The sequence below is a fragment of the Staurois parvus genome, unplaced genomic scaffold, assembly GCF_062004578.1.
Source record: "Staurois parvus isolate SC_StPar_1 unplaced genomic scaffold, SC_StPar_1.0 ptg000573l, whole genome shotgun sequence".
Taxonomy (NCBI): domain Eukaryota; kingdom Metazoa; phylum Chordata; class Amphibia; order Anura; family Ranidae; genus Staurois; species Staurois parvus.
Window position 1 is genome coordinate 373,136 of NW_028318369.1, and position 12,628 is coordinate 385,763.

General features: G+C 47.4%; 1 protein-coding gene across 1 annotated transcript; it reads left to right on the forward strand.

Annotated features, from left to right (window-relative positions):
* Nucleotides 1–1,463: 1,463 nt before the first annotated feature.
* On the forward strand, nt 1,464–6,564 carry LOC149450516 (E3 ubiquitin/ISG15 ligase TRIM25-like). The gene has a single exon (XM_089691871.1). The coding sequence runs from the start codon at nt 1,479–1,481 to the stop codon at nt 3,051–3,053; it is 1,575 nt and encodes a 524-aa protein (XP_089547997.1). The 5' UTR covers nt 1,464–1,478; the 3' UTR covers nt 3,054–6,564.
* The last annotated feature ends 6,064 nt before the right edge of the window (nt 6,565–12,628 follow it).

The window sequence follows — 12,628 nt, forward strand, 5'->3', positions numbered from 1 at the left end:
TCCATTAAACCGCTCAGGAGTAGGTACACGGGGTTCAGGTGCGCATATCCATCCTGTAGAGTCTTAACTGCTTGAGTGAGCGCTGCCAGGTGATGACATATTTCATCCAGGGGAGAGGGTCCTCTTCCAATGTGAGCACAACTGCATGCGCCTCTGCCCAAGTGCCTGCACATCTGCTCAGCTTGCCAGGACCCTGCACATATTTGTGCGCCGTGGAACTTTACCTGTACTATGGGCAGGCCTTTCCTGACACTGTCTCTGCGCCAGCAGTTCCAAGTGAGCCTGTCTCTGTGCCAGCAGTTCCAAGTGAGCCTGTTTCTATGCCAGCAGTTCCAAGTGAACTTGTCTCTGTGCCAGCAGTTCCAAGTGAGCCTGTGTCTGCGCCAGCAGTTCCAGTCAATTCAACCTCCATGCTAGCAGTTCCAGTAGAGACTGTGCACCAGTAGTTCCTGTCTAACCAGCTTCTGCACCACCAGTCCCAATCAATCCTGCCTCTGTGCCAGCAGTTCTAAGTGAGCCTGTCTCTGCCAGATGTACCAGTCTAATATGTCTCCATGACAGCTGTTCCTGCCCAACCTGCCCCTGTGCTGTTCTGTTCCTTTCCAGCCTCATGCCAAACCCCAGTGACAGGGCACCTTGTCTGCCATCAGACCCTGGTGGGGGTGGGGAGCCCTCTCAGTCATTGTGTTCAAGAACCAGGATTTTCCAGCATCTCCGGGTATTATGGGAATATAGGATCCTCAGTGCCACAAGGACTACTCATTTACTTCATGTGATAAATCTCCATATCATAGTGCTGGAGTGTTTGGAGGGCATTCCCTAACCACCCCCTTCATGACCTGGACATTGTTTGCTATTCAGCAGTGCACTAATTTAGGGGCGCTGTTTACCCACAAGGCATTTCCCTAAAGTAATATTACACCAATGAAACCACATATCCCATTCTCAGACTGAAGGGGGCGCTGTTTACCCACAAGGCATTTCCCTATAGTAATATTACACCAGTGGAACCACATATCTCATCCTCAGACTGAAGGGGGCGCTCAGTACAGACTGAACCTGCCTAGACGAGGTGACTACCCCCATTACTCTCTGCATATTGGGGTGCAATAATGAAGACATGTTTTGGGGGTACACAGGCTGCAGTATACGCAGTGTATAGTGTGAGCTCAGACTCTATAGAACCGAATCCCTTTTCAGCATCATGTAGTCACCTCCACTTCCCATCTCAATGCACTTAGTGCTCCTCACTTCTCCCCACATCCGTCTTTCCCTCGTTCTCTGTCCTGCAATGTTGGGAGGTGCGATTACCATGACTACTGCAAATAAAAGCTTCTTCCTTCTGTACTCTGATCTCCGTGTCCTATAATACTCACCCAGCCCAGCCTCACCCTGTGTAGGAGGGTGTCACCCCTCCCCCACTGCATTCCTCTCCATTGTCAGAGACTTTCAGTTTAGTTTCTCTTCTGCTGTCAGCGATGGCGTCTTCTGCTCTGAGAGCTGAGCTGGAATGTTCCGTCTGTCTGGACATTTATACCGATCCTGTGACCCTGAGATGTGGACACAACTTCTGCCGGGTCTGTATTGGTCGTGTGCTGGATACACAGGAGGGGTCTGGAGGATATTCCTGTCCTGAATGCAGACAGAAGTTTCCGGGTCGTCCTCCACTGCAGAAGAACATGAAACTACGTAACATAGCAGAGAATTTCCTGTCTGCTCAGCCAGGTCAGGAGGACTCCGGGGTCTTCTGTACTTACTGTGTGGACTCTCCTGTACCTGCTGTTAGATCCTGTCTACTCTGTGAGGTTTCTCTGTGTGATAAACACCTGAGAGTCCACAAAAAGTCCCCAGAACACATCTTATCTGACCCCACCTTGTCCATGGAGAGCAGGAAATGCTCCGTCCATAAGAAGATCCTGGAGTATTACTGCACTGAGGATGAGACCTGTATCTGTATGTCTTGTTGTATGATTGGAGGACATAAAGGACATGAGATGATGTCACTGGATGGGGCTTCTGAGAAGAAGAAGGAGACACTGAGGAATGTTCTGCAGAAACTTCTGACAAAGAGAGAGGAGATGGAGGAAAGAGTCCAGAGTCTGCAGGAACACAGGAGGAAAGTAGAAGAAGAAGAAGCTGGTGACACCAAGAGAGTCACTGCCCTGTTTATAGACCTCAGGAGACGTCTGGAAGACCTGGAGAAGAGAGTCCTGAGGGACATCTCCGGGAGGGCAGAGCGGGTCTCCATCTTCATCCGGGATCTGGAAATAAAGAAGGAGGAGCTGTCCAGGAAGATGAGGGACATTGAGGAGCTGTGTAACATGATGGATCCACTGACTGTCCTACAGGAATCAGACACAGGTGACTTGTGTGATACTGAGGATGGAGATGATGAGGACAGAGAGAGACATGAGGACCTCCTCCATGATGGAGGGGGGCTGGATGTGGTGGGGGTCTTACACACAGGTTTATCTGATATAATAACAGGGGGAAATGTATCCTTCTATATACAGGGGGCTGCAGACATATTACTGGATGGAAACACAGCTGGTAATGATCTACAGATATCAGATGACGGGAAAACTGTGTCCAGGTCAGAGAGAAACCAGAATCGCCCCAAAACACCAGAGAGATTCCTGTATTGTCCTCAGATGATGAGCAGTCAGAGGTTCTCCTCAGGGAGACATTACTGGGATGTGGATGTCGGGGGGTCAGAGAGCTGGATAATCGGGATGTGTTACCCCAGTATAGTCAGGAGAGGAGGGGAGGAGTCAGTGATTGGATATAATACCAAGTCCTGGGGGTTGGACAGGGAAGGTGATCAGTATTCAGTGATACATGACAGACATCGGATCCCATTACCCCCCAATCCCTCCAGTAACAGAGTCAGGATAGATCTGGATTATGAGGCCGGGCGGATCTCCTTCTATGATCTGTGTGACCCGATCCAACACCTCCACACCTTCACCACCACCTTCACTGAGCCCCTCCATGCTGGGGTATATGTAGGGGGAGGTTGTATAAAGATATGTGGGGGGAGGGGGGAGATGTGAGAACTCCGCCCACAGCCTGGTGATGTCAGACAAAAAATTGGAGTTCATTTCATATTCATCCAATAGTATATAGAGGTGGGCGGGGCTTCCTGCAAGATTTTGTACTATAAATAAATGTGAGATTTCTCCTCTGTCACCGATCTCTGTGATTGGGTAGAATTTCTGTCCAATTATTGGAGTCACAATAACATTGGTCCTAATGGTCAGTGATGATGATGATGCGATCGATCCATCCATCCATCCATCCATCCATCTATCGACAATCTGACATAATACTTTGTAATTTTTAAGCAGAGTTATCACAGTGTGACACCAGCCATCTCTTCCTGCCCCTCCCCCCTCCCTGTCCCTCCCTCCATGTGATCCCTCTGTGTGGGGTGTCACCATGATCAGACATAGAGGGTGGGGTGTGGTCACTGTGATGGGATAGGATGGGGATCACCTCTCCTCTCTGCTCCTCCTCCTCACTGCCCCTCCCCCATGTGGTCGCTCTATATGGGGTTGCACCATGATCAGACATAGAGGGTGGGGTGCAGTCACTAGAATGGGATAGGATGGGGTCACCTCTCCTCCCTTTCCCTCCCCCTCTTCTCTGCCCCTCCCCTTCCCCCTGCCCCTCCCCCATGTGGTTCCTCTGTGTGGGGTGGCACATGATCAGACATAGAGGGTGGGGTGCGGTCACTGTGATGGGATAGGATGAGGTCACCCCTCCCTCTCCACTCTTCCCCTCCCTCTTCTCTCTGCCCCTCCCCCTCCTCTCTGCCCCTCCCCCTTCTCTCGGCCCCTCCCCCTTCTCTCAGCTCCTCCCTCTCTTTCCTGCCCCTCCCCCTCCTCCATACAATGTATACTACAAAGAGATGGAAATAAATGTAACAATCTGAGAGGAAATATATGAAGACGTCTTCTACAGATTTACTACTGAAAGAAATAATCTGATGTACCAGAGAGCCCAGACTGTGTTTCTTAGTCCCCGGTCACAGCGGTGCGACTCGTCATGTGAGTTGATAGTTTCTCATCACATGACAAGTCGCACTCTATTGTCCACAATGGAAGCGGTCATACCGGTACAAATCCCCCTCCATCCGAGTCGCACCGATTATGAAAGTTCTTCCTGCACTACTTTTTCCAAGTTCAGCTGCGACTTGCATAGACTTGTATATAAAGTCACACAGATGTCCTGCAAGTCGCACCTGAAGTCGCACTGACATCCGACTTTGAGATTAAATTACTTCACGTGACATTTCCAGATTACAAAGTGGGATCCAGTGGGACTGAAGACTTAGTTTGTAGGCCGAGTGGGTCAGGATTAGATCCCCGGTCAGGTGTTTCCTATCTGGGGCTCCGTTAGAAAGAGTTCTCCTCACTTCCTGTCCCGGTGACAACATTTTCCTAGACAGGAAATGAGAGGAACTCTCCAACAGAAACACAGAGTGAAATAAGAATCCTATGTTTAGTGGAGTAAAGAAGGGGAAGGTTTGGGGCCCCTGTCAGATCTTTCTATGTCTGTGTCCCTGGTACAGATTGGCCCTCACTCCTTGTCCCAGAGCCCCCTATAGTAGGAAAAGCCAGCCGGGGTTCTCCTCCTTCCCCACACCATCCACAACTAGAAATCAAGTCTTTGTCTTGGCATGGACTGTAATAGAACATCTCCTTCCTAGAATTGGAGCAGTGTGGGTGTCGGTGTCAGTGGAAGCAGCACTGAGATGGATGTTGCTGTGCAGCGTGTTCTCCGCTCTCACCCTCCTCATCTTCCCCACCAGAGAAGACGATATTCTACAGAGAGCCGTCATACATCAGGCTGCTAATATGTAGAATAGACGGGAAGATGAAGAGGGTGAGAGCGGGGAACATGCTGATCAGTAATAGACATCACAGTGCTGCCTGCACTCCCCCCTCTGATTGGTTGCTCCGGCTCTCACACTCTGCAGCACCGTGCACTATCCACCTCATTGATGGTTTAGACTTTAGCCCCTTCCTGCCTGTAGGACGTACTGGGATGATGACTGCAGCTCCAGGCTGGACATTCCTTGTCATGGAAAAGCCATCCTAGTGGCTGATTAGCTGCTGGACTGCTTTTATAGGCAGCTGGAGGGGAACCCCCCCTTCCCCACCCACTGGGGTCTCTCAACCATCTCCTGTGTGATCAGGGAGCCCAGTACCTAAACCGGAGGTACTGCATGATTACCATAGAGCTGGCTGTGGGCTGGATGGTCCTTGGCCATCTCTATGGTCCTGGGAGGCCGGACGTCACTTCAGGTTCCGGCAGATGTGAACACTGACATTTTTTCGTAGAATGCAGAGATCGATGTTTGTTTATCTCCTCCTTTCCAGGGTAGAGGATGTTTACATTTCTTATGACAGCAATAAAAGTGATAAAAATAAATAAATACATAAAGGGACATTGTAAAAATATGAAAAAAATACTTTTTTTAACATGTCCCCATCCCCCGTGCTCACATGTATATGTAGGTAACTTCCACATATGTAAACGGTGTTCCCACCACACATGTGAGGCATCACCACAAACGTTACAACAAGAGCAATGATGGCGGCTCCAGACCTCCTCTGTAACTCCAAACTGGTAACCCCTAAAAATGTTTAAATCCTCACTTATGGAGATAATTAAGTTCCAGGTTATATATTGTGTTTTTTTCCATTAAAATTCATTAAAGTGTATTATTTACCAAAAGATTGCGTTTGAAAAATCGCAGCGTAAATACCATGTGACACAAAATTGCATCACCCACCATTTTATTCTCTCGGGTCTCTTCTTAATATATATATAATGTTTAGGGGTCCTAAGTCTTTTTCTAGTAAAACAATGGTGATTGGTACATGTAGGGGGAATGTGAGAATCGGTGTGGGCGGGAAGTCGTGAAGAAACGATGTTGGATTCTATGAGATATTGGAAATGGTCTTTAGAGATGGAGGACATGGATGTTCTGAATCTATCTCTGCTTTCATCTTAGAATTCTCCTCTTTCTAGTACTTGCCGTGTTACACAAGATAGCTATGGAAGGGGGCTCCTTCCAGCATTTCTATGGAAGAGAAGGATCATCTTAGAGGGCGGGGCTAGCCTCGGCCCCGTGTTGGTCCCCCCAATAGAATTTCCTATCATGGTGTAGCGCCTCCCCTGGTGGTTTCCAGGTATCTGCAGCCACAGCATGGGCACTCTGACATTGTTGTATACAAATGTAGCAATCTATACATTTCTGTGTTTTCTTCATTTTTGGAACATTTTGTTGTGTTGATTCTTAAACAATCCTCCATTATTCTTCTCCCTGAAGAAGTGGATCCCAATCCAGGAAACGTGTCGAGTTCAGTCATAGAATACAAATGGGAGGAGTTTGTAGAAATGAATGTGTGGAGGTGGAGATGACCATACGTTCTGGAAATGGATACATTATGTACAAATAATGATGACAAATGGAGGTTATCTGAAAGCTTTGTTCTCAATGAATTTATAACTTCATGATTCTTCTGGAATAAAGTATATGAAATGGTAATATAATATATTTTGTGTGAGTTGTGCCTCAAACATCCTTCCATTCCATTGATACATTCTCTATATACACCCCCACACCACAGTGCCAAGAGCCTGAGCCACTGTGAGCTTCTTGTGTGCGGGGACCTGGAGAAGTGCAGATCCATCACTGGGGTGTCTGTGCCCACCCAAGGTTCAATGTACTGAGAGGCTTAGAGGTCTCCTGCCATGACAGAACCCAAGGCTGGAGAGACCTGCTGCTGGTGTGAGGGCCTACACCAGAGCTGAGCTTCTGGGACCTGACTTCAGAGAACTGCAGACTGCCAAGTGATCTGGACTGGATTTCTGTGTGCCAGGAGGGGTGAGCTGACCATCCGTGTTTATCCCAACATTGACATAGTTAGGGCAATATAGACAGCTCTTTATTCAGCAACCCACTAGCCGTCTACTGCACACTCTAAAAGGGACAGCTACATGTGCACCACCTTCAGAAGGGCCCCAACTAAAGCTAGCCAAAACTGGCAATTAGGCACCAATACTTCATAGCCACCTCCAGGGGTACAACTTTGTCAGGAGCACATATGTCCGGCCACTATTGGGGCTGTATGCATGGAGTACACATGAGGACATTTGTTTTCTTGGTTTCATTGATGCCAATACTGTAACCCTGTTTGTGTCCATTATAATTTGGTATAACATTGTTACGGTTATAGGGCGGCCTATCAGGCATTGCCAATCTAGTACAACATCTGTAACCCTGTGTGCTTGCTTGTTCATTGAGTTATGAAATATTTATCAGCATTGCTTTACTACATTCATCTCACCTCCTCCAGTTGCTTGGCCTACTCTCTGTGATGTGTCATAGAGTGGCAGCTTACTAACGCATGGGTTACACGGGCTCCAACCTACAGCCGGGTGTGTCAGTGGGGACCAAGCAGCTCTAAGAGTCGTGGCAGAACAGAGGACCCGTCATCACCAGCGGCTCCTGCAGGGTAAGCGCTACAAAAGCAAGACAACAAATGTTACATCTAAAATATAAAAAGTCGGCAAAGAAATAATATTTGAAGGGAGTGTCACATTTCCTGAACCCCAATCACATCTGTGGGGACACCTTCTGGGGGTTAATTGTGCCCATTTTCTAAGGCTAATAGAGAGATGGTCACATAAAGGGCATGGGGGGGAGAGGGGGCGGGGCATTGCTGGGGGGAACATATATATATACCAATGCAAAGAATGGTAACATTTGCTGGAATTATCAGACTAATAACATGGCGGCTAAAATGGACCAAAGCACAAAAATACAAACATTTGGTGTGGCTGGGAGCAGTGATTTCAGTAATATTTATAGAGAAACATTAATAATTCAAAACTCCATTACATAACATGTCTGGGGGGGCGCCCATGACATCATTGATCAAATATGAATAATAAACAACTAAATGGTGTAGTGATAATAAATATCTACATATCTGTGCAGAACACAAACATAACAAAGACATAAAATAAATAAATAAATAAATGAATGAATAAATAAATCACTCGTAATAAACAAACAAGTGAAAAAAACCTGTGAAGAGAATACAGAGGCGAGAACCCCCCCCCCCCCATCCCCAACTGGGGGATCAAATACAAATATGATATCAGTGAGTAAATGTCACCCCCTATATTTAAGGGAACATAATAAACATTTAAATATAAAGTACAACCCCTAATGGGGAACAATGAGTACAAAGTGATGTGTGTAGCAAACCACTTAATCACAGCAAATGAACAATACGTCATATATAAGGTCAGTCCATAAAAAAGTCCACTCTGACAAACTCTTGTGAACACGAATAAACAGCAAATCGTGACAGTCGTGCCAGCAATCGTGAAAAATCCTTAAATGTCCTGAGTGCCCCCTCCCCTCCTTACAGTGACCACACAGGCCAGCTCACTTAATGGATCAACCACGTTCCTCACAGGAACTACCGCGTCATATGAAAGATGACCGCACTGGATAGCATCAGCAGTGTCAGGATTCCTCCTGAACTCCCTCCAACCGCTGGATAATCTTGCAATGCCGCTCACATCAGAGGATCAGAATAGAAACAATAAAGATCCTCCATAGTGTAAGTCAGCTTTATTAAAGTAAAAAATGCCAGAGAATTCCCATCACATTTAGATGAATTCAGATCAGCCTTTCACCTCATGTAATGGGTGTACTGCATGATTTCCTGGTGTCCCAATATGGTGCCCACCCCGGAAGTGACGTCACCGCGCACCGGAAGTCCTGTCACGGCGTACCAGCGTGTTATGTCACGATGATCACGTGACTTCTTCAGGGTACCCTGAAGTCAGAGGGGACTTTTTTATGGACTGACCTTATATATGACGTATTGTTTGTTTGCTGTGATTATGAGGTTTGCTACACACATCACTTTGTACTCATTGTTCCCCATTAGGGGTTGCACTTTATATTTAAATGTTTATTATGTTCCCTTAAATATAGGGGGTGACTTTTATTCACTGACATTTACTCACTGATATCACATTTGTATTTGATCCCCCAGTTGGGGATGGGGGGGTTCTCGCCTGTGTATTCTCTTCACAGGTTTTTTTCACTTGTTTGTGTATCACAAGTGATTTATTTATTCATTCATTTATTTATTTTATGTATTTGTTATGTTTGTGTTCTGCGCAGATATGTAGATATTTATTATCACTACACCATTTAGTTATTTCTTTTATGTCTTTGTTATGTTTGTGTTCTGCACAGATATGTAGATATTTATTATCACTACACCATTTAGTTATTTCTTTTATGTCTTTGTTATGTTTGTGTTCTGCACAGATATGTAGATATTTATTATCACTACACCATTTATTTATTTTATGTATTTGTTATGTTTGTGTTCTGCACAGATATGTAGATATTTATTATCACTACACCATTTATTTATTTTATGTATTTGTTATGTTTGTGTTCTGCACAGATATGTAGATATTTATTATCACTACACCATTTAGTTATTTCTTTTTGTGTTCTCTTATTGGTACAAGGAGTAGGGAGTGAGCAGCTTAGGTTAGGGATTATCCATTGAAGCGCAGGAGGAATTTTCTATTGACCAAATATAGTTCCCTCCATAGTTGTTCAGTGATGTCATATAGGAGACCCCGCCCCCCTGTATATTTGGGCTTTCACCTGTCAGAGGGAGGGAATAGATAGGACCAGACGTGGATCGGCAAGCAGAGTTTTCGTCTTTTTCCCAGTTGGCCGGCATTGGACATCATGATTGAAGTGGATCTACATGGCGGGATCATGTGATCGATGATGAATGTACATCATTGGGACTTCTGTTGATGAGTAAAGGACTTGTCAATACCTGTGTACATGTTTTCTTTGTGAATGAGTACTATGTACAGCCACCAGGCCCAGGTTGTGGGGAAGAAGCCCTTGTCCTCATCAACATGGGAAAGGGTGCTTTGCCAAGAGACCCCCCCCCTTGGCAAGGTACCCCTCCATGTTTAGGGCATGTGGTCAGGTATGGTTCAGAGGAGGGGACCCCCCCCTTTCATTGTCTGCCCCAGGCTGCATGTTTGGATAAGTGTTCGGTATACATTTTTTAGGGGACCCCCACACTTCTTTTTTTTATTTCAGCTTGGGGGTTCCCCCTTTAAAATCCTTACAAAACCAGAAGGGCCAGATATGAGTTGCGCCATTTTTTCTATCCCATGATTACACGGCCATGTAAGCAAATATCGCCATTCCTGTCATTGGTTGTCAAGGACTCGGCTGTACCAACTCCCTCCAATCAGGTTAAAGGCGAAGTTCATGTTTTGTTTCTAAATTCCAGTTCCCCTGTGTTCCAATATACCATGAATGTTCCTCTGTTGCAGAAAAGAGGAAGCTTCCTATTCGTCCTACACAGCCCTTCCCCCACTTTCCAGCTGGATGTATAAAGAAACTTCTCCATTACTTCCTAGATAGACCTTGGGATGTGAAAACTGTTAAGACACAGGAAGGAGTTCACCAGATGACCTCATTAACACACACCTTGCATCATCAGCCGTAAAGTCGGCCATTGTCTGCAGGCATTGGGCTCAAAAGTGTCCTAGTTTTCCATTCTGGAAGCAACGTCTAAACTGCCCAGAGCTGGATTCCTCCTTCCGGCTGCCATTGCCGAAACCATTTGTCCCATTTCTGATATTGTTTTCTACATGGCAACATGAGCTTCCATAACCTGTCCTACTGTCTTCTGGATCTCGCAAAGGTCTGTTGAATCATGGCTTGAGCCTGAGCCAACTAAGACAGGGTCTGCACTTTGCCATCCAGTGGGGCCATGACCTGAACCTCAGGCACTCCCTCCATGGTCAGAATAGCTTGAGTGACACAAAAGGAAGCCCTGAGCCAAGTTCCACCCTGAACTTCTACCTTCCTATCCCTGGCCATTAGAGATGAGCGAAGAAATGAAAAATTCGATTCGACTGATTCGGCGAATTCGTGGACAATATTCGATTCGAGTCGAATAAATTCGCTGTGAATTTAACTTAAAAAAGGGTGTTTCTAGGCTTCAGAGAGACTTAATATTAGTGCAGAACACTGTACCTTTAATTTAAATGCCCTTGGAGTCTGCTGGGGAAGAGAAATAATACTGTCAGTCAGTATGACATGCAGATGAGTGCCGTCGATCTTAGAATCACCGCACACTTCACTCATTTGGGCAGTCACGGGGCCAAAACCAGAGTGTGGAGCCACAGTGTGGCGGTGGAGGCAGCAGCAATGGGAGGCCATACAGCACCCTATGACAAAAATGGAAACCACCAGCAGTGTGAGGAGACCTGAAAGTGGCACATGGCAGAGTGTGGCGATAGAGACAGCAGCAATGGGAGGCCGTACAGGGACCCATGACACACTCTGGACCTGGCAGCAGCATGAGGAGGCGGTACAGGGGCCCATGACAGATTACGGGCCTGGCAGCAGCATGAGGAGTCGGTACAGGGGCCCATGGCAGATTACGGGCCTGGCAGCAGCAATGGGAGGCCGTACAGGGACCCATGACACACTCTGGACCTGGCAGCAGCATGGGGAGGCGGTACAGGGGCCCATGACAGATTACGGGCCTGGCAGCAGCATGAGGAGTCGGTACGGGGGCCCATGACACACTCTGGACCTGGCAGCAGCATGAGGAGGCGGTACAGGGGCGCATGACAGATTACGAGCCTGGCAGCAGCAACTTGGACAGGAGGACGTTCAGCTTCTGCACCGTCGGGTGCGTGCTCGCAAACTGTTGTCTCTTGGAAACGGATTCCAAGAAAGACTGCTGACGGAATCCGTGAAGAGGAGTAGCAGGAGAAGGAGCATCTGAACGAGCGGAATATGCCAACAAGCGACAACAGTGGCCCATGACAGATTACGGGCCTGGCAGCAGCATGAGGAGTCGGTACGGGGGCCCATGGCAGATTACGGGCCTGGCAGCAGCTATGGGAGGCCCGTAATCTGCCAGCACCCTATGACAAAAAATGGAACCCACCAGCAGTGTGAGGAGACCTGAAAGTGGCACATGGCAGAGTGTGGCGATGGAGACAGCAGCAATGGGAGGCCGTACAGGGACCCATGAGAGACTCTGGACCTGGCAGCAGCATGAGGAGGCGGTATAGGGGCCCATGGCAGATTAGGGGCCTGGCAGCAGCTATGGGAGGCCCGTAATCTGCCAGCACCCTATGACAAAAAATGGAACACACCAGCAGTGTGAGGAGACCTGAAAGTGGCACATGGCAGAGTGTGGCGATGGAGGCAGCAGCAATGGGAGGCCGTACAGGGACCCATGAGAGACTCTGGACTTGGCAGCAGCATGAGGAGGCGGTATAGGGGCCCATGGCAGATTAGGGGCCTGGCAGCAGCTATGGGAGGCCCGTAATCTGCCAGCACCCTATGACAAAAAATGGAACACACCAGCAGTGTGAGGAGACCTGAAAGTGGCACATGTTTGGGGCATGATTCATGGCGGATTTAGTCAGTTGTGTCAGGAACTGGTGGTTTGAAATCCAGACTAATCCACGCCTGATTCATTTTCACAAACGTCAGTCTCTCCACACTTTGGGTGGACAG